The following is a 23,100-nucleotide window of genomic DNA, read 5'->3' on the forward strand; positions in this document are numbered from 1 at the left end:
GGGAGGTGGATTATGTCTTATCACCAGTGCCTAGAAAATTTTAGATGCCTAATGGCCCAATCCTCACCACTAGCAGAACACGCATTCCACGGATGGCAACTACTGCAAAAGCGCAGTAAAGTGCTTGCTGGCAGCACACTGAGTAGTGTGCTACTGAGACACCATCAGAAAGCTAGAGCATACCCGTGTACATTGTTGGCTGTCCTGCCACCAACCCAAACGGGAAGGGGTGGGGATGAAACTGGGAAGGAAGGGGTGTGATGGGGGCAGGGAGACTGTGGGAGGGGGTGGATCAGGCAGCAATGGCATGTACCTGATCCTGTCCCCTCTGGCAGCAGCCTCCCTGCCCCCTTTCTCTCCTTGGATTTGCACAAGTCCAAAGAGACCCATTGCGGAGCAGGAGGCTTACATAAGGGTAAGGGGATTTATATCCCCATTCCCTGCTGAAGCCTCCCAATCCACTTCTGTAACTGGATACGGCGTGCCCATTTTTGGAGCAGCTGCACCAGTGGGGGGGAGAAGGATAGGACTGGACTGTTAGAAATATTAAATAATTATTAATTTAGTATGGTGACGTCATTGGATGTTGTTTACAGGCATGTAGGAAGAGCCAGCAAAAAGGAAGCATTACAAAAAAACTTAAAATTTCTGCAAGTTTCTCCCTCTTTTTCATAAGAGGCACTTATCCAGTGCTTAATCCAGAAAAAGCAAATACCACTATTGCACATGTCTCTCTAAGACTACAATTCAGAGTGCTATTTGGGCTTCAAGAATGTTACTGTTCCTTGCAAGAGGAACCTCTTCCAGGGCTCCAGGGCTATTTCCCTGCCTGGAGCCTTTTTGCAGTGTTTTGGTCTGCCTGGAAACAGAGCAAGATGCCAGCACAGGGCAAAGGAGGCAAAGGTGTGTGTGATTTTCAGTACCCCACCCCATTCGTGTTGAGACAAATCTGCAGATAAAAAATCCGTGGATAAATAGGCTGCACCTGTAGCCCCATTGAGGTGGCCGCCACGCAACATGGGGTAAGGAGAAATAAATCCCAAATTGCACAGGATCCACCTCCTACCCTGCGCTGGATACAGCGTAGGCCAGTCGGCCTGCCTGTCCCAGCCTAGGATAGGATTGGGCTGACCGTATTTTTAATTTTTTTCTCCTGCTTTCAAAATCCTTGGGCCTCCCCTAGAATTAAAAATCAAGCTGAAAAAAAATAACCAATATGTTTGTGCTAAAGAAGAAAAAAGAAGAAAAGTCCGTTAGAAAAGCCAGTTAGTTCAATAGGGGTTGAACAGGGCAGATTTTACCTAGTGAATCGAACCTAAGGTTCTCACTTATGCTGACTTGACCTTTGTGTTACATGGCTCTGTAAGCATTTTTGCAACTTGCAGATTTGCAGAATTTGTTCCCTGAAAGTTGAGCAAGTAGACATGTTTAAATTAGAAAATGCTATTGTCAGCCACTTTGCCGCTAGGAGAAAAAGAACGGGTGGACCACTTCAAAGGAGTAGAGAAATCTGCAAAATAAATATATCCAGGTCCAATGAAACGGTCATTTAAGATTGCCAAAAGTAGTTGGCATTTAAGTGAATCTATGAGGAACAGATCCGTCCAGAGTCCTGATGAAGAAGTAATATAAACTTAGGGGAATTGTTTCACACCCAATGTATATTCAACAGGAAATGGCAGCAAATTCTAGCACCCTGAACGATACTAATTATAGTATTAGTATTAATTAATAATTAAATAGAATACCTAATCTATGTAGCATTAGTGTCTTCTGAGTATGCAAAGTGCTTCACATGCATTAACATGATGTAGCCCTTTCAACAACTCTGCAAGGTAAGCAAGTACAGGAGGAGGAGGAGGATGAAGAAGAATATTCTGCTTTTCAACAAAAATAGTTCACAAAGAAGTTTATCTGGTAAAATAAATCTATAAAAGGTTACCTGTCCCCATAGGAAAAATCCATTACGGGGTACAAGACATGATGTGTATGTGCAATCTCCTGATTTTAGAAATGGGCTATGTCAGAATGCCAGATGCAAGGGAGGGCACCAGGATGAGGTCTCTTGTTATCTGGTGTGCTCTCTGGGGCATTTGGTGGGCCGCTGTGAGATACAGGAAGCTGGACTAGATGGGCCTATGGCCTGATCCAGTGGGGCTGTTCTTATGTTCTTATAGAACTCACAATCTTAAACACACACACACAAAGATGCCAGCAACAGCCACTGGAAAAGGTGCCATGCTGGGGTGAAGAGGGACTGTTACTCTCCCTCTGCTAAATATAAAAGACCACTTTTATATCACTTCAAGACCACTTTGCCCCATTTTGTGGCTGAAGAACAGAGAGAGAATGATGCGAGGGTAAGGGGCTCTGGACCCAGCCTACCTTAATTGCTTACCAGCCCATCTGCCAAGCACTTTTCAACATCACCCAACTTCAAAGCTTGGGTGAGGAGAAGACCACTCAGAGAAAGAAGCTGCAAATAGCATAATATTTGCATAATATATTGCTAATTTATATGATGCCTCTCATTTGAACACTGCTTGGTTACTTGTCTGGGCTTGTCCTGGTTGATGTAACTCGCATTGCATCCATAGTCTGAGATGTTTTCAAATCTATTTTTCCCATATGATCAACCTCTTCAGAGGAGCCCTCCCAACACTTTTCACCCGTCCTGTCATCTCCAGGCCGTCTTCAGCAGGCTGCACTGGAACTGACTAGTAAGCAATATTATACATAGCAAGTGCTGACAGAATCATGAATGCGTGCAAAAGATACACACTGCTTTGAGTGGCATCAGGACAGGGAAAGCAGTTGGACTGGGCTGGATGTTTTGACAACACTTGCTAAATCAGAAGCAATTCTCATATGCTGGCAAAAGCGGGCACAAAAGAAACTCAGACAGAAAATCAATGCAAGAGCGTGGCTCAGAGGAGCCATGAGAAGGAGGGGGAGTCAACTAGACACACATACACAGGGAAAAAATGGGATGGGAGTTGTTGGGACTGGATGGATCCTTCTAGATACTGAAATAGCATTCTCCTTTCTTCTGCACTGCCAGGTTAATGTGAGAGACTAATGTCAAAGGAGATTCAAAGGTCGTTGTGGTGTTTTTGTTTTTTTTTACAAAATGATGGGCAGCCCAATCCTAACCTGCACTGGCACAGAGAGGCTGGCTCGCATGCCCCATATCCTACAGTTGGGGCCAAAAGCGCCTCAACAAAGGGCAAGGGGAATCGCACCACGTAACTCTGCAGCAGCCTCAGTGGGGCTACTTGGATCTTGGAAGTGGAGAAGATTCAAGCAGCCCAGAACTACACTGGCTGCCCGGTGTAGGTTAGGATCCAGTGTAAGTGCCAGATCCTGGTCCTGCCCTCCGCTCAACTGCTGCCTGCCCACAGGCTGTACATATTTTTCTCTGTGCGTGTGTGTGTGTGTGTGAGAGAGAGAGAGAGAGACAGAGAGAGAGAGAGAGAGAGGTGTGAAGAGTAGAAGGACCCCAAGAATCACACATGATTACAGGTTTAAGATCCTTGAAAGTCAGTGGCACATATTAGATTTCTGAAAGAAAAGCCATGGTGTATATTTCACATTACTGATTTTAAAAAAAACAAATGAAAGAGAGCCCATGAAAAACTGTTATGTATACGGATGCTGCAGATCAGGTATGTCAAATATATGACCTGTGGGCCAAATGCAGCCTCCAGAAACAATTTATCCAGCCCCCATTATAACTGGGCTCTCCCAGTTTGATAATTTGACTCTCTCATAGCTTGAAAATATGGATAAGATTTACACTTTCTCTTCTATCATCTGCAGCTTATGAGTTTCTGCATAAGAACAAAGTGCTTATTTCTGGCCATTGTAAGTTTAGTGATGCCACTACCTGCTTAATGACGTCACTTCCTGTTTAATGATGTCATTTCTTGCTCAATGATGTCACTTCCTTCTTAATGATGTTTTGCTCAATGATGTCACTTCCTGCTCTGTGACGTCATTTTCTACTTAGTGACGTCACTTCTGGAACTCAACAGGCAGCATGAATTCCAACTTCAGACCTCTGAAAGAAAACACTCCAGAGAGTGTGTGGGGGAAAAGTGTGATTGTTTCAGGTCACCGCAGGGATACACAAAAGGGGGCGGAGCCAGATGGATTTTCTTGCTGGGAGGATGGAGGATGCAGCACTCCCCTCACCTCAGAGGCGCTGGTCCCTTGACTCCCTCGTACTGACTACATTTCCCAGCACGTCACGGGTGAGTAGTCGGGTCACATGATCGCGCCTGCAACTTTGACTCAGTACGGGGAGGTGACTACATTTCCCAGCACGCCACGGGGCGAGGAGGCGGATCACATGATCGCGCCCTCAACTTTTACTCCCTGCTGGCGGGCGATGACTACATTTCCCAGCACTCCACGGGGAAGGGGCGGGTCACCTGATCGCGCCCGCAAGTTTGCCCGGCTGGCCGTGCGATAGGGACGCCGGGGAGCTTTGTCACCGCGAAGTAGGGGGTGGGCCGGAGTGTCCGGCGCCGTCGCCATGGAGCCCGAGCCTCGGGCCCCCACCGGAGGGGCCTCGTCCCTGCCGCAGCCCCGAGAGCAGGAGCGGAAGCGGCAGCAGGAGAAGCTCTCCGGGGTGGTGAAGAGCGTCCACCGGCGCCTGCGCAAGAAGTACCGGGAAGGTAAAGCCCGGGGAACCGGGCCGGGCCTGGCTGGTTGCCCGGGGGCAGCCGGGGGGGCTGGCCTGGCCCCGGCCTGGCGCTACCCTTCAGGCCTGGGGGAGCCGGCCCTGGCACCGGCCCTGGCCGGCACGCCCCCTCCTGCGTGGGCCCTGCTGGGGGGCGAGGGAGAAGGGGCTCCCTCACTCCTCTGAAGGGCTTGGCTTGCCTTAGAAGACCAGGGGTTGGGGGTGAGCTGGGCTGTGCCTCCCTCCTCCACTCTCCCCCCCCCCCAGAAGGAGAGCCCCTCTGGAGCAGGCGAAAGGGGGGCCCACCCCATTTGAAAGGCTTCTAAACCAGTTGCTATCACCACACCCTACAGCAGGGAGTTCCGCAGGCTCATTCCACTCTGCGGTAAGGAGTTCCGCAGGCTGATAACCCTCTCTGAACCCTTCCGAAGCGCAGTTATGAGACCGGGACTGGTCTTTAGGGACATATTCAACAAAGCCGCGGATCAGTCCTGATCCCATTCGGAACATACAAAGACACCTGCTGGATCAGACCAAAGGCCCATCCAGTCCAGCTTCCTGCATCTCACAGTGGCCACCTCCTGCAGTGGTCCCTGGCCCTGCCTGGACACACCTCCTGCTCCCTTTTCTCTTCCACTACCTCTGCTATAGCCCCATGAGCAGCTAGAAAGAGCAGTGGAAACCCAGAGGTCCTAGCTGAGAAGGGCAAGAGCCTCGACCCACCTGCAGGGGGCATCTGCCATCCCTGGTGCAGAGCCATGGCTGGTCAGGGGGCTGGCCACAGGGGCTACCACTGCTGCAGGGGTCTGCCACTGCAGGAGGTTGCCATTGCCCTCCTCTCCATGCTCCCCCTATTCATCAGGAGGGTTAAAACACAAGAGCCGTATAACCAGGTATCAGGTACCTGTGGCCCCCCCCCCCCGCCCAGCAATGGTTTAAAGCAGTTATTTTCAACCTTTTTCATCTCACACTGACAAGGCACTAAAATGGTCAGGGCACACTACCAGGTTTTTGACAATTGACAAGACACACCATGCTGCCAGTGAGGGGCTCACATCTCCCATTGGCCTTATTAATAAATGACCTTTCTCCAAATTCCAGTGGCACACCTGTGGACCACTCACGGCACACCAGTGTGCCACGGCACAGTGGTTGAAAATGGCTGGTTTAAAGACTCAAGCTGCTCAATACCTTCTCGTGTGGGTGAGGTGGAAGAGAGTGCTTGTCCCATACCACACAATGTGTAGATCTCCTTACACCTGGCCCAGGAGCCTGAGCTGAACATGTGGTAGAGCTGTAGAACATAATGAATGTTCCTTAAGGATGCCGCTTCAGAGGAGCTTCCTCTGTTTATCTGTCATCTGGGAAGCCAGTTACATGAAGGAAAACCCAAGCCAGGCCAGGATAAGAGTACTGACTTGCTTTTCTCTCCCTTCGACTTAAGTTGTGTTAATGGTGAAAATGGGGAGCAAGTCTGTAGATTCTTAACACTGCTTTCCACTGTTTAAAAAAAACACATCCATATCATAAAGGTAAGTAAGTCATGAATTTTAGATGTTTCTGTCCTGGAACAGATGTATGTAGGAGAAATCTTGAACTGTGAATTTAGAATTCATGTGTCAGCTGTTGGCAAGTTGTGTGTACTATGTTATGCTGTCCTGGTGCATGCTCTGCTTTCTGAAATGCAGAAAGGGCCCAACTTGGCTGCAACTGAAGAGGGAATAATCTGCAGTCTTAAATCCAGAGAATTTTGGAACCAACCTGAATTCAATTCTTCACCAACCAAGCTGTCTCTTGCATATGACCCTTGCTTATTGAATCATTTTACTTTGCAATGTATCTTTGTCCTCCACACTTCACTATGCATCATATTTCTGAGCAAACATCCTGTGCAAAAGAAACCTTTGCTGTCAGGGCCATTTCAACTATGAATGGATGCTGACAGTAGCAATTAGTTTAATTGACACCAGTTCTGGGAACACAGCAATTCATATAACATCCTGTACCATCTTCTCTTCCTGGCTTCTATTAATATTCAGTGGAAGCTCCAGAGAAGACACCAACATCTCAAGTCTCTTTTCCAAAGCAATGACTAGAGTTTTTCTCCTCTCTTTGCATATGTTCCATGTTTGATAAGAGTGTGGGGAACCAGAGATGCAGAGTCATAAACTTGATTAAGTGTAGATTATCCTATATGAAGGACAAGAGTCTATGAAACTCCTTGCCACAGGATGGTGTGATGGCAACTAACCTAAATGCTTTTAAAAATGTGACTAGACAGTTTATAGAGGGAAAAGTCCATCACAGATTAAAGTAATGACTACTGTATGCAATCTCTGGGTTTTAGAGGTAACCTATCCCTAAATGCCAGGTGCAAGAGAATAGCAACAGGATACTGCTATCTTTTTGACTGGTGTGCTTCCATAGGCGTCTAGTGGGCCATTGTGAGATACAGGAAACTGAACTAGATGGGCCCTTGGCCTGGTCCAGCAGGGCTATTCTTAAGTAAGGCCATAAATGTAGGAATGAAAGTGCACTAGAAACCATTTGTTAAGACTCAGTGTGTTTCAAGTCTTAGGGCTTTTCTCCGGGGCCAGTGAATAAAATTTATCAAGCATCAGTTGTTCTTACTGTGTCTTTTGAAACTACTTCTTTTTTCTTATCCTACATTGTCCAGTATGTCTTTTGATGGCATGTTTGTAAGCTTTAGCTAAGCCAATACAAATCTTTTCATTTTGGGGTAGGTCTATCAGGCCCTTGGATTGATTTATTAGTGTGTTAGTTGTGTTCATTATGTCCATATTAAGTGCAGTACATGTGTGCAGCCTGTCAGATAGTCTGCATCATGTCTGCATTCTGACTGTATTTATAGCACAGGTATTATTTTGCAAGCAAGCTGCATTTTAGTAAAATGTATATTGTACCAGTTGAAAGTGGTGCAGCTCTATTATAGCAGGGTTTCCTGCTGATGTAAAAAAAAATATTATAGGACTATCTTGGTGTGCCTTTTCCAAACTGCTACTGTAATTGTGTAGGGCAGGTTTCAACTTTTTTTTATGGGTACCACTGCCTCCAAGAATGGCCACTATGCAGGAGTGGGTGACTTGCAACACAACTGTTCTTCAGCAATTGAGAGTTCTTTCCAGGTGTTGCTGTCTCCTGACCTCTGTTCTTGCTTAACTGCACCACTTCTGAAAGGCATGGTCTAGGCCAGGGGTGCCCAAATCCCAGACCTGGAGCCACATGCGGCCCTCGAGGCTTCTCAATGCAGCCCTCAGGGAGCCCCCAGTCTCCAATGAGCCTCTGGCCCTCTGGAGATTTGTTGGAGCCTGCACTGGCCCGATGCAACTGCTCTCAGCGTGAGAGCGACTGTTTGACCTCTCACGTGAGCTGTGGGATGAGGGCTCCCTCCACTGCTTGCTGTTTCATGTCTGGCAAACCTTGCTTTGTGCAAGGCCTTTTGTAGGCCTTGAGTTATTGCAAGACCTTCATTTATTCATATAAGTTCATCTTTAATATATTCATTTATGTAAACTTATGCAAATTTATTCAAATTTTGGATGTAAATTAATTATTTTTTTCCCCTGGCCCCCGACACAGTGTCAGAGAGATGATGTGGCCCTCCAACCAAAAACTTTGGACACCCCGGTCTAGGCCACTGCTGTCTGGCCCCTTCCACTTTTGGTAGAGTCAGACCAATTGGAGCTGTACCACATAGTCTCTGTACCATGGTGGAGCTTTAGACATATGTAATCCATGTGACCAGGTACCACCAGGTTGAAAAGCACTGGTGTAGCACTGCACTTTGATGTATAGTGCTAAAAGTGTTCTAAAAGACCTTTAGTCTCTCAAAAAGATAATTTAGAGATCTCTTTACTGATTTTAAAATGAAATGCTCTTTGAATGTTAGTTATATAGTCAAGTGTGAAAATTTTCTTTATGTATCACAGGAACTGAAATGTCAACTTTAAAGATGAGTTGTAAAACAAGGCTTCTGGGTGAACAGTTTGGTTAAACGTTTGAAAAAATTTCATTTATGTAATTGTCTCTTGGTAAGGTTTTGAAGCCTTTGTGCCCTCATCCGCACCTGAACTAAACTTCAGTAGGTGTAACAGCATTTCTTGCTGAAAACCCCTCTCCCATCTAAATATAGATCTTTTTTAAAATTAAATATTTTATTTATTTATTACAGATACAGGTAAGGAAAATGGGTTATACTTGGGGCTGGTACTACACAGGTTACACATGAGGGTATTGGCCCTAGAGTATAGCATGCATTCAAAAAAAAAAAAAAAAGCAATCAAACGACTGAAAAAAACATAATAATCATCAATACAAAAGCTATCGTATTTATCAGTATAAAAATTTAGATTTATCTAAACGCTCAATATTGTTTAACTAAAATTATCTATCCAGTCATAAAAAGGCTTCCAGTATTTTCTTACTCTACCTAAATCTCTCTTTCGTTCTTTCTGTTAAAACTTCCATTTCTGCTATTTCACAAATTTTGTCTATTAAATTTTCTCTAGTTGGCACATCTGTAGATTTCCATTTTTGCACAAACAATATTCTTGCCGCTGTAGCAATATGTACAATAAGGTATTTCTTACATTGGTCTTTAATTTCTGATGTCACATTTAGAGGAATATTCCTGGTTTGAATAGTAATACACAATTCAATATCTCTTGCAACAATTTATGTATCATTTCCCAGTATTTCTTTGCTTTTTCACATGTCCACCACGTATGATAAAAGGTTCTTTTAACCTCTTTACATTTCCAACACTTATTTGATGACCCAGAATACATTTTTGCTAATTTATCTGGAGTTAAATACCATCTATAAAACATTTTATTTAAATTCTCTTTAAAAGACACTGTTTTAGTTATCTTAATATTTATATTCCAAATTTGTTTCCAGTCATCCATCGATATATTATAACCAAAAATTTTTGCCCAGCGCACCATTGCATCTTTATCTGTCTCATTCTGCATTCTTATCTCAAGGTGAAAATTGTACATTTATAACATATACTTTCCCTCATCAATCAAAAATATTTTATCAAAACTTAAATCTTCATAAAAACCTATTTTTTGGTCTTCTTGTAATCTTGTTCTTATTTGCATTTCTTTCCACCAATCCAATTTTTTTCCTTTCTCTTCTAACTCAGGCTTACTTAGGCTCTCTCCTTTAATAATCAGCAGATCACTGTATGATTTATTTTGGTCTTTTTTAATCCAGTTCGGATTAGTTGCTATTTCAAGTGGTTTTATCCATCTGGGTAATCTTTTCTCTTTATAAGCATACAGGAGGCCTTCTGGAATTTGCCAACGATATTTCACATTATTTCTTCTCAACATTGCAGTAAAACTTCCATAAGGTGTTCTTTTTTGTCGAACTTTCCAGGGAACTTCTCTCAAAACTCTCACTTGCTCTCCCTCCACTATTTGTTTTTCCTCCAGTCTAAAAAGGGATATATTATCCCTTGAAGTTCTTTTCCATCTAAAAATACATCAATTCAAAAACCACCATAACCACAATTCAATAACCACAAACAATTATAAACACAAAAATTTCATTAATCTAGCAATTAAAAAGTCAACCAAGTCTGGTTTTCTTACTTCACCTTCTTGTAAACCATCTAAATATAGATCTTAAGCTCATTGGAGGCGGAAACCTGTTTTGCTTACCTGTAAAGCAACATGTCCACTGATTTTTTCTTAAAAGTCCAGTTGTATACTAAATGAACATCAACCACTCAAATAAGGCATAAACTGTTCCTTTGTCTTCAGTAAGTCCCTCAAAGAGGTTACAAGACCTCTGGTTGGGTCTGGATCGAGTTCCATAGGAGGCTGCTTTATATTAGTAGTCAGATCATTGGTCTGTTGTCTGTACAGATCAGTAGGGGTCTTTTCCACTCCTGTTGAGAATGTAATAAATGTGACTTTATGCCTTTTGAGATGATTTTCTTGTAAGTACTTGCATAACCCAAACAAGCAGGTATTTAAAATCAAGCAATTGCCACCTGCCAGTATCTTTTTAAAGAGCTTTCAGTGGTCTTAGAAGCCCCAGAGCCAATAATTGTTTGTGTTTACTGCTATGCTACACATCAAAACTGATAGAAAAACTACCATTTATAAGATATTCAGTTCTTCCAGCCTGAGGAAAAGCTGAAGAGTAGAAAATTTCAGCCTGTACCCCCTGAAGATAGGGCTTTTCGTAGGGAAAACATTTAAGGAATATTACTCTGGGTCAGAGCTGTTGCTTCTCTTTAATTGCATGATTACAAAGCTCAACTAGTTTGTGTTGTAGGTGCAGAAAAACAATGGTTAGATAAGTGACCTTTCTGTTGGATTGTGTTGAAACCATAGCCTGTCAGGCTCACACACAAGAGGGTGAGGGAAGCAGTTTTTTGTAGTTGCGAAGGAGCCCTTTTGAGACAGTGGAAGGAGGTTTGTTGCCATTTAACTTTGGAGTTGAAATGTTACCTTGCGTTGACATATACAAGGGTATTGGATTTTCTGGAAGTTACTAGGCTTAAGTGTCAGTTTTGCATAGTGTGAACCTGTGCCTCTGTGTTAATAAGCTGATAAAGCCTTTGCAAAAAAATTGTACCGTTATGAATTTCACTTGAATGAATGTGCTCCTTCATGATCTTTGAAATGACAATTTAACATTTTGATATGCCTTTCAGAAGCATGTATCAGTGCCGAATCTTATTATGCTCATTGTTTTTGCTGGCATATGTGCTGAAACCTCAAAGCAAGATAAGAGTTTAATCTTGAGGACCTGGTGTCTTTCGGAAATGCAGGAAGAATACTCTGAATAATGCATATAACGGCCCAATCACATCTGGACCTTGGGTTGGTGGGTCTTGCAATCTGCTTGCGTAAGACCTGAACCACTGGTGTGGCAGCTGCTTTTACATCAAAAAGTTAGAAGAACCAGCCATAATTTCAAGGCAGCTCTACAATGAGCAAGCTTTGTACATCAGAATGTGTTGTTATAGGATAGAGTAAAGTGCACAGGTTTAAGCTGAGAAATGATTGGCAGGAGCAGTTTGCTCTAGGATGTGTTTACTGCAGCAAGGAACCGTTTTTCAAAATAAATGTTGTGGAAACTCTAATACAGGTAGGACCACTTTGTGAACTCTATGCAGATATCCAGGTGCTTGGACGCACAGAGTGTAGTTGTGTGGGAAATTAAAGCTTGTGTATGCAGTACACTTCTGTACTGCAGCGAGTCATGGACTCTTCGCTCACAACAGGAGAGGAAATTGAATGCATTCCACATGCGCTGCCTCCAACACATCCTCGGCATCACCTGGCAGGACAAAGTTCCAAACAACACAGTCCTGGAACGAGCTGGAATCCCTAGCATGTATGCACTGCTGAAACAGAGACGCCTGCGTTGGCTCGGTCATGTCGTGAGAATGGATGATGGCCGGATCCCAAAGGATCTCCTCTATGGAGAACTCGTGCAAGGAAAGCGCCCTACAGGTAGACCACAGCTGCGATACAAGGACATCTGCAAGAGGGATCTGAAGGCCTTAGGAGTGGACCTCAACAAGTGGGAAACCCTGGCCTCTGAGCGGCCCGCTTGGAGGCAGGCTGTGCAGCATGGCCTTTCCCAGTTTGAAGAGACACTTGGCCAACAGTCTGAGGCAAAGAGGCAAAGAAGGAAGGCCCACAGCCAGGAAGACAGACCAGGGACAGACTACACTTGCTCCCAATGTGGAAGGGATTGTCACTCCCGAATCGGCCTTTTCAGCCACACTAGACGCTGTGCCAGAACCACCATCCAGAGTGTGATACCATAGTCTTCCAAGACTGAAGGTTGCCAACACATGCTGGCTGTGTGTGATTGCAAAAATTGAAGTATCATAGTGTAGGTTTGGGAGTTGGACTTAGACCTGGAAGATCTAGGTTCAAATCCTGCCCTGCACAAAGCTTCCTGGGTAACCATGGGCCAGCTATAATTTCTCCATCTCACCTACCTCAGCAGGTTGTTGTGCAGAAAAAAGGAGGAGATGAACTATGTACACAGTCCTGAGCTTGGAAGAAGGATGATATAAATATGTGAAAAATATATAAATAAAATAAATATGTACAGCTATGTCTCAGTTCATGCTAGATTATCATGCTCAGTTCATGCTAGAATATGATTATCATTGTGAGTCAGCCCCAGGCTGTTTGCATCAAGGAAGTATCTCGGGTGTGAGTAAAAGGTTTCTAAAACAATCATTAAGATTTCTTGTGTATAATTGTTTCCTAGTTGCTCAACAAAAATGCTTAGTAAAATATTTTTGGTTTCAAATTCATTTTTGAAGGGCTAGCTGGTGAAATAAGATATACCAATGTCTATTGCATCCCCCCCCCCCCGAAGAGCTAGATACTCTTGTAGATTTTGCTAGTTAAAATTTAGAAACGTCATCATTTCCTGGTGTGTCAAACTCTATTCATAATTCTTTACTGGTGCTTATTTACTTTGAATGTTCTGTACAAGAGATGTTTTGGTAGGGGTGGTGAGGAATGCTGAGAAATAATCCTGCCAATTCCTACATATCCTAGGTTATAAAAAAAGAAAAAATCTAGTAGCAGCATTTTGATAGTTCATTCTGACCTTTTACCACCTGACTCATGGGAAAAGAAACTTACTTGGCACTGTCTGCTTCAGCTAGACTCACTTTTGAACTAACCTCGACTGGTGATGCAGAAGGATTAGCAAAATGATGCTGTTCTTAGTGTGAACTAGAGATGATGAAAGCAAATAATTGAGAGAAAATGGTATAAAATTGACATTTAACTGACACAGCAAGCGTCTCATTGACTTAAATGTTTTCCATTCCGTAACTAGGCTTTGCTTGCCACTGTCTTAGCCTGGTAGCTTTCCATCTGATGCAGCATTGAAGTGGTCTCTAACTGTAAACTGATCAGCAGATCAATTGGTTATTCAGAAGAGATTATGCAGCTTTCCAGTGTCTCTGACATCAGCTTAGTTTAGAAGGTTCAGGAAATGGTGGCTAGAGTAAACTTTGGTCTTGGACAGTAAACAGTTTGTCTTATTAGTAATCTGATATTGTCGTTTGCCTGCTGAGCCAGCAAAACAAGCAAAATTTTCCATGAAGGTGGTGAAGGCTCTTGACCAGCCCTGAAAGGGCGTGAATGAATTATTTCTGGCTTTGGCTCTCTTCACTTCAGCAGAATCATTGCACACGTGTGTGAACTTCTCTAGCCTGAACTTGAAAGCCAAGGAAGGGAGTCTGGCTTTCAACAAAGGAAGACCTCAACCAGGTCTCTCCTTTTGGCTGCGCCCCTTATGAATACTCCCATCCTCAAGTGAGTTGCTGGCAACACTTTCGGGGACAGGGAGAGTTTTACCGAGAAAGGTTATTAATCTACATGAGAACATTGGTTGTTTCAGTTTTCTTCCTTGTACAGTTAACCTAAAGTTGCCTTGTTTTTCTTTGGTCTGAACATCTTTCTCAAAAGGGTCAGAGTAAATATACTGGGGGTATAGATATCCTTTGTCAAAATTCCTCCTTTATAAAATTTGGACAGGGCTGCCTAAAGCAAACCCTTTTTATATTTTAAAAGATCGTAAGTGTTTTTATATCTGTCCTTTAATGAAATGGACTGTTATGTTTTTCTTGGTGGTGGCGTGGAGAAAATGCTTTTGTCCAAAAATATAATGGGGTTTTTCTTCCGGGATCCCATAACCTTTCAATATTCAAACTGAATTTATGGCAAACTGCATAACTCATATTGATTAGTCATATTTTTGTACAACTAGGTATAGAGCTAACTGTTCTTTTAGGGATAATCTGTTCACACACATTGCATAAAAATCCCAAAATGCTGACTGGTCTGGTTTATTTCTGTTGTTCATCTCTCTACATTGTTCAGTGCATTGGAAGCTTGTGATTTAATCACTCCCTCATTAATAATTTCCCCTTATCTTTTGGTTGTCTTCTAGTGGGGGACTTTGATAAAATCTGGCGTGAGCATTGTGAAGATGAGGAAACTCTCTATGAGTATGCCGAGGCAATGAAAAACCTGGCTGATAATCACTGGACTAAAACCTGTGAAGGAGAAGGTCGCATTGAATGGTGCTGCAGGTAAGACTTGGTGCGTGGTCTAACGAGAACGTGTGGGCTCTGGACTGGTCACAAACGTGCTGTTCAAATCAGTACTGGAGTACAGCTTGTATATTTATAGTTGTACAGGCCGTCCACTGCAGTATAAAATGACTTTCAGAGTTGAGGCCTCACATTCTTGTATTAGTCTTTGCATGTACTGTAAGCAATTAATGAATGCAAATGTTTATAGGTGAAAAGCATTTCACCTATACTGCTGAAGTTGAACCTTGTTTCCAAGCCACATCCTAGCTGCAAGCTGAACCATGAATGAATGAATGTATGTCCTGCATAACTTAAAATGTTGTGATTAAGAAGGATCTTGGTTAGTGTTTTTTCCAACTTCATAAATGGTTCATTCCAGTTCCTGGAGCAGTTATGGCTGCAGTGCTGTAGTACTTGATTTAGGAGAGATCTTTTGCAAGCCATGTAGGAAGACTATGCAGAAGGCAGCAGGGGCAGTTTGACATTTGGGCAGTCATAGATTTGAAGGCTGATCATTTTGGCTCTGGTTAATGAGTGAAATCAGGAATACAGTTGAGAGGGAGCCCTAGTGATGATAGTAGAAACTTGAGAGGAAGACGTTGCTGATCATGCAAGAGATACAGGTCAAAGAAGAGGAGGAAAAATAAAATGATAGATTAGGACAAAGATAGGAAAAATGGCCAAATAAGTAGAATTCTATAGAGATCATTTGAATGCTGAATCAACTTCAAGTTCTGGACAGATACGAAACTAGCAATTGCTGTATAAAAGTCCAGATCCAGAGTTACAACACAATCTTGTGCATGTCTGCTTGGTAGGCCCCATTGTATTCAACAGATCATACTCCCAGATAATGGAGTCAGTGTATAAAGGATTGCAGCCTTAGGGTACAATCCTAACCCCTTATGTCAGTACTTTCCAGCACTGGCATAGTGGTGCCAGTGAGTCATGTGCTGCATCCTGCAGTTGGTTGTCACTCACGGAGGCCTCTTCAAAGTAAGGGAATGTTTGTTCCTTTACCTCAGAGCTGAAAAGCGCTGACATAAGGGGTTAGGATTGCGCCCTTAATGTGTTAATGCACGGCTTCTGATTACAGCATTATAGTTTGTGAAGTAGTATTGTACAGTAATATATAATCTTAAATGCATGGGAAAAGAGTAATAAGTAGACAGTTTGACCTTTTGTTTTGACTCCTTATTCTAACCTGAATTTTTTTAGTCAGTCATACTGTTTTAATCCATATTTCTTCAGCTGTCTTCTCTATAAATATATAAGTAATTGCCTAATGGAATGATTTTTACAGGTTTGTTATCCTCCCTTCAAATTTTGAATTGGGAATGACTGTGGGGAGGGAAAACCTCAATTTTCCTGCCAAGATTATTCATGTTTGCACAAGTTCTCAGAGGCACAGTGCATGGTCAGGATCTTATCCCCCTTTCCTGGCCCAGAGCTGCTCCCTGAATAGCACTGTTATATGGAAGCTCATTGGCAACCAGGTAGCCTACTGGGAGGTAATAAATATTTTTACTTGCCTCTCCTGGGCCTTCTGGTCACCACTCCCGCCATAGAGTGCAGTGTGTGCTCTGTTGGCCCCACTGCATTGTGTAAACTGCTTGGGGATAGGATAGGACATCCTTAATAGCAAATTATTAATTTTATTTGCTAATTTTATTTTATTTAATAAAATTATTTATTAAAATTATTAAGAACATCCTTAATAGCAAATTATTAATTGAAATCAACAGACAAGCAACTGATCTCAATCCTGGAATGAAACACGGGAGCTACTCTAATGACAGGTATAGTGTCATAATGCCGATAAGACATAATAAAACATTCCCAATGGTTTTCGCATGTTTTCATTTGGGAAATTTATTCACCAGTTGGCTAGATGCAAAATTAAATCTTTGTGTGCAGCATAGCTCTCTCCAAATATGACTCTGGTTTCCCTTATTTCCCTTCCCCATATTGCAATGCGATCTCCTTTTAAAACTCCTCAGCTTTCAAAGGTTAACTTGCACTCAAGTCCTTAAATTTTATGTGACTGATTGGACAATCCTTTTGGATTCTAGCCAAGGTGGGTTTTGGGTAGAGGTCTTGTATGATGAGTGAGTTTATATTGGTATGTTTCAGCCAATCTAACTCTTATCACCTCTTTTCCTCCCCTTCCCCTTAGTAACAAAATAACTATCAGGAAACAGTTTCAGAATTCCGTTTTGAATAACTTCATTTAACCTTAGTTTTTTTTCTGTCTGTAATATTATGCTTATGTTGTAATAAAAATGCAGTATTTTAAATTGCACTACCTCAGTAAGGAACAAATATACAGTAGTCTGTTTGAGATTGTAAACTCTGATGTGCATACTGAGATGACTTCAAAATTGTTTGAGTTGTGCTTGCTCTTTTTTTTCCTTCAAGTGTATGTCGGGAGTATTTTCAAAATGGTGGGAAAAGAAAAGCACTGGAAAAAGACGAGAAAAGAGCAGGTCTTGCTAATAAAAGTATTCAAACTACAAGTGTCCACCTAACTTCCAAGACAGAAGATTCTTCAGACAGTTCAAATCACAGTTCTATAATGGATGAGTAAGTGCTTAATGGAGGTTGGAAGTGGTTGCAGAGAAGGAGTTAATTCATCCCTCTCATTCTTTAAATTCAGCACTCTAGCCAAAACTAAACACTTTAAAGTCGCACTAACTGTGTGGGGAGACGACAATTGATTTGTCTTCCTCCTCTCCTCCATTGCTCAATTCAGTGGGCCTCTGATGACAGTGTATATTAAGGTGTATTGTCATTTAAAGGTTTATATCCTGCTTTTTATCCAAATGCTCTCCTGAGGCAACTTACAAAAACAGTAGGAAAAATCCTGGGAGTCCCTCAGGGTTCTGGCCAGTGCCCCTACTCACTTCTCTAGTCCCTGAACAAATTATAGTTTGAGTTAGTGTTCTTTTCAGGTAGAGGGGGGGAGGCAGACTCCTTGCAGCTACTCTGTTGTCTGGTGGATGGCTGGGGAGGAGGGGTGGACTGATCTCCCCCTTGCCATTGTGTTCACTCCGATAGGTAGGTGGTGAACCTAATTTCTGTACAGGTGTGCATTACTTAAGGAAGGTGATCCCTATTATGCAATTACGTCATTAAGTGAACATCCGGCACAATCTAGTGCCTTTGTGTAAACAGATACTCCCTGCCAGATACTTGAAGACTACTGGAGATAGATTGCCTCTTCTTTGTATTAAGAGCCTCTTTGTTGCGTAAACAAACACTCTGCTGCAGGCTATGGGAGACTTGACTGCCTCATTAAGAGCCTCTTTATACTTTGACCACCATCATATGACGTCCTAAGCAGAAGGTGGTTTAGCGATGCATGCCTGTATCTACATTAAACTGGTAGATTGGAAGTCATTGTATCTACATTAAACTGGTAGATTGGAAGTCATTAATAGTCATTTCCTCTCCCCTGGGATCTGTAGGATGCTAAAGATCCCTAACAAAACTCTCAGTATCCTCCTCAGCTCCCAGAATTCCGTGGAGAAAGCTATTCTACTTAAAACAGAAATACATTCGAAATGTAGACATGAACTTTTTTCAAGGACAAATGAGAGTTCATACAAATGTACAATAATGTGTGTCTGTGTGTGTACTGCAACGATCTGCTTCCAAATAGTGGTGAAAGGTAGCACCTTTGTATTAAGAATGTAGATATAATATGGATTTTACAAGTCACCTAGTCAAACTCAGAAAAATTGAGTACTATGTTTCCATTGCAGGTGTAATATATCTAAAAAGCTGGTCTCATGCTGCTAAGTGCAAGCTCTGAGCCAGATTCTTTCATTTATATGTCTTGCCTACTTCAAAGCTTGAGATGGCTTACAAAGCTGACTTCAAACAAACAAACCCAAATCTCTGCTCAGATGTGAACTTCTCAGATAGGCGAGCATGTTCACTCATGTCCTTGGCCTTATTTGTAATATAGGGATAACCAGCCTTGTACTGTCTTACAGACTTGTTGGACAGCATTGCTGAGATAATATGCAAGAACCAAGTGCTTTGAGTATCGAGGACAGCCATATTTATGCTTAGCCAAAGACCAATAGATAAATAGCATTAATGTGCAACAGATAGCTAAACAAGTCTAGTATTGCTCCACATAAAAGTATTATTTGGAGGTGACTGGTAAGCTGAGCTTTGGCAGGCAAAATAACATAGTGTTTCAACTGCTAGAATATTGACTTCTTAAATGCATGCTTCTTAATGTGATGCATTACTCAAATGGCGTCATCTTAAAATGTGCTGAACAATTTGAAGTCATTGGAAAGAAAAATTCTATTCATATTGTTCCACATGAAAGAAATTACTGCCTATTTGAATGGTACAGGTATATAAAAGGGCACAGCTGTGTTGCTCTTGACATTATTCCAAGCACGGAGAGTTTCTTGGAGCTATAAAGCTCCGTCTCAAAAAGAAGTTTGGGGGCAGGAGGTGAGAAGAGCATTATAAACACCAAAAATCTTTGTATTTATAAAACTACAGCTACAACAGGTTTCCTACTTTAGGCAGACATAGGCATATTCTAAAAGTTGCAACAATATCTTTAATAAATGATTTCACAAACTGAATTCCTCTCTGTTTAGATTGCTACAACCTTCTGGGAAAATCAGATTGCTTGATGTTGGCAGCTGTTTTAATCCATTTCTGAAGTTCGAAGAATTCTTGACAGTTGGCATTGACATTGTCCCAGCTGTTGAGGTAGGAAATACAGCCTCTGAGAGCCAGGGTGGATTATAAAAGTTATTCAGAAACAAGCAGATCAGATACGGGAGCACACCTATATAGCAGCAGTTTCCAAACTTATTGTGGTCACAGTGACCTCTTCCTGGCTCTGCAATCTTGGACTAAATGAGATCTCAGGAACCCACACAAAAACCATGCAATCCAAGATGACGACAGTCAGGAAAAAAAGGCCACCAGGAACATCCCACAGCATCCTTGTGAGATAACCATGGCACCCTCAGGCACTGCAGTGCCTGGGGAACCACTGAACTAGAGTGGTGAGCCAAAGCCTTTATGGTTTTAAGAAGGGATTTGAAGGAAGCAAGAGTGGAGGCATTGTGCAGGTATTCTTAGTCTTTTTGAATAAATATTAAAATGGTATGTCTTACTCTGAACATTTTGACAATACAGTGTTTGGTATCTGCCAGGATCTTCTTTATTTTTGCATGTGTATATTAGTAAATAGACAAACTTAGGTAGGTCACCAGTCTGGTAGTTTGGAGTAGTCAAATATGACCGTATATCTTAGACCTACTGTATTTGCTAGACATTTCCTGCATCTTAAATTTTCCTATTTAGTGTTTTCACACCTGTCCACTACTATATTAAGGACTGTTATATTTATTTTATGCTTTAGCTGCATGCCTTTTAAGGTACCCTTTTAGACTCTTGAGTATGTATGTGTTGAGCTTCACCTGTGTTCTCTTCCTCCAGAGTGTCTACAAATGTGACTTCCTAAACCTTCAAATTCAGCAGCCTCTTCAGCTTGCTCAAGACACCATAGATGCTTTTTTGAAACAGCTGAAAAATCCGATTGATTCTCTGCCTGGAGAATTATTTCATGTTGTGGTCTTCTCCCTCCTCCTCTCTTATTTCCCTTCACCTTATCAACGATGGATATGCTGCAAAAAAGCCCATGAACTTCTCGTGTTGAACGGATTGCTTCTTATTATCACTCCTGACTCTTCCCATCAGAACCGCCATGCGATGATGATGAAAAGTTGGAAAATTGCTATAGAATCTTTGGGCTTTAAACGTTTCAAATATTCAAAGTTTTCTCATATGCATCTGATGGCCTTTAGGAAGATCTCAATTAAAACCACAAGTGATTTGGTGAGCAGGAACTACCCCGGTATGTTGTACATCCCCCAGGATTTCAACAGTATAGAAGAAGAGGAATTTTCTAATAATTCCTGCTATGTCAGGTCAGATGTTGAGGACGAACAACTGGCATACAGCTTCATGGAGCTTCCTGATGCTCCCTATGACTCGGACTCTGGAGAAAGCCAAGCCAGCTCTATTCCTTTCTATGAGTTAGAAGACCCTATATTACTTTTAAGTTAATGTAACAATTAAATCTGCTTAAGAGTCCATACTTTGTTTACTGTTAACTAATTTTGCTATACTGACATCTCTGCTCCTCACATAAAGGATTTGCAAAAAGGAAATATAGAAGGTTTTGAAAACCTACTATTTTTTTCTACTTACAAATTTTAAAAATTTATTCTTGTATTGAAATGTTGAAGTGCATGTCTTATGCAGAATGGCGCCCATCATAGCATAAACAGGGTTCACTTTAGTATTTGTATTGATGAAGTACTCCAGAAAGGTACAGTTCTCCCCACCCCCCAGTGCTGTGAACTGTGATCCTGCAAAATATGCTGAAGTGTCTCGGTTTAATATTTTTAGTCTTTTGATATGGTTGAGGCTCACCTAGCATTTCTCAGAAGTTTGTGTAGAAGGATAGAATGTGCGCTGTTGGTAAATTTCTAAGTAATATGCTTGGAAAGCATGGCTAGCTTTTGAGTTTAACAAAAAGCACACTGAACGCTGTTTTGCTTGAGTTAATCTGGTGAAGTGAAAATAGCTACAAAATGGCTTTATTCAAGTTGTCCTTAAGATAGCAATTGGAGCATTTTGGCGTTTTGCACTTGCTCTTCTTGGAATGATGCATAATAATGCACATATAATATGCTTAAATGGTCTTCTGTTAACTCTAGTCAGATTTTTTTTTTCCAGTTTAAGATTGCATTAACATCCTTGCCCACACTACAGTTTAGTATTAATCTTGTGTTTAAAGAAGCATTTTGCACCAAAGTACTCAAGTAGGAAAAGCTTAGAGAAAATTGTCACTTACAGAAGTCTCACATGTACATGAAATCAGCAACTGTTGAATGGATTCTCCACCTAATCCTGCCAACATTTAATAAAATGCTATCAGCTAGGGGTGAAAACCAATAGAGTAGATAATTTGCCTGCATTATACAGTTTTTTAATGGTGAAGCACTAGCTGCCTACATATTTAAAAAAAGAAAAAGTAAAACTTGTTCCCTCAAGTCTATTATATGGTAGAACAGTTTCCTCTTTTTAAAAACTTTTGACCATGTTTGTTTTAAGAAGCACACCGGAATTTTTGAGCTTTTATAAGTTAAGAATCACTTCGATATAATTATCTGATGAAAGTCACTTGTATTCACGTTTCTGATTTTAGGTTCAGGGCCGTCCATGTTGGGATGTGAAGACCAACAGCCCAAAGATAAATTAATTATTTTTCACATTCAAAAATGGTAACTTGCATTAGCCAGATTTTGCACAGTTAACACCATTTCAGGAATGCCACTACACAGTTTATTAGATTTTTAAATATATTTTAAAAGACTCTTGCACTCCACCAAAACTTTGCACTGAAGTTTTCACAAATGAGTTCCTGATTTGCCTTTTGCATACTGTATTCTTAAGTAGTTTTATACACAATTTGCATACCTTGTGTGTTTTGCTTTGTATTTAAACGTGTGTTTGTACCGCTTGCATGCAATGGATTAAAAACAAAATGAATGTCCAGATTGACTACTCGTATTAACCATACTAAAATTGTGTTTTAAACATATCCTAATAATGAATGGTAAGGTATGTATCTTTCTGACAAGGGAAGTGTGATCTAGCTGTCTTTTCTTGGCATGGATGCATGTATGTATATTTATTGTTGACACAACAATAAATATAGTGGCATCCTAAGCCAAGCTGTCTATCTACCCTTCTCCCTTCACCATATACACACTTGGGAGGGCAAGAGGTGTATAGAGGATACTTCCATATTTCTTGGGGTCTGTTGGTTTGGGCTGGAAGTAGCTTCATAAAACCTTTAATTATCACCCCTCTGTTCAGGAGTTGCTCTTAAGTGCTCCACTGACGGCAGCTACTGTGATGTCGTTACTGAGGCTGCTTCTAGTGCCAGATAATTAGACCTCTTCCCCTTCTACCTTCCAGAACTACCTCCTATACTCTGTTCTTGCTTTGCAGCAGAGGAGTATTTTCATCAAGGGATAGCTAAGAGAAACTTGCTGCATCGCAATCTACGATTGTCTACGAATAGGGGTCGGCATTTGCCAGTCCTTTATCTAGATCAGGGGTGTCCAAAGTTTTTGGCAGGAGGGCCGCATCATCTCTCTGACACTGTGTCATTGGCCGGGGGGGAAAAATTAATTTACATTTGAAATTTGAATAAATTTGCATAAGTTTACATAAATTA

General features: G+C 41.7%; 1 protein-coding gene across 2 annotated transcripts; it reads left to right on the forward strand.

Moving 5' to 3' along the window:
* The first annotated feature begins 4,462 nt into the window (after positions 1-4,462).
* On the forward strand, positions 4,463-22,579 carry BMT2 (base methyltransferase of 25S rRNA 2 homolog). 2 transcript variants are annotated; one of them, XM_066633572.1, is made up of 6 exons: positions 4,463-4,679; positions 14,660-14,801; positions 16,550-16,603; positions 17,223-17,387; positions 19,433-19,547; positions 20,286-22,579. In XM_066633572.1, the coding sequence occupies exons 1-6, from the start codon at positions 4,538-4,540 to the stop codon at positions 20,913-20,915; spliced, it is 1,248 nt and encodes a 415-aa protein (XP_066489669.1). In that variant the 5' UTR covers positions 4,463-4,537; the 3' UTR covers positions 20,916-22,579. The 2 variants fall into 2 exon arrangements, with proteins under 2 accessions (XP_066489669.1, XP_066489671.1); XM_066633574.1 differs by lacking the exon at positions 16,550-16,603.
* Positions 22,580-23,100: the final 521 nt, after the last annotated feature.

Source organism: Tiliqua scincoides, chromosome 7 (assembly GCF_035046505.1).
Source record: "Tiliqua scincoides isolate rTilSci1 chromosome 7, rTilSci1.hap2, whole genome shotgun sequence".
Taxonomy (NCBI): Eukaryota; Metazoa; Chordata; class Lepidosauria; order Squamata; family Scincidae; genus Tiliqua; species Tiliqua scincoides.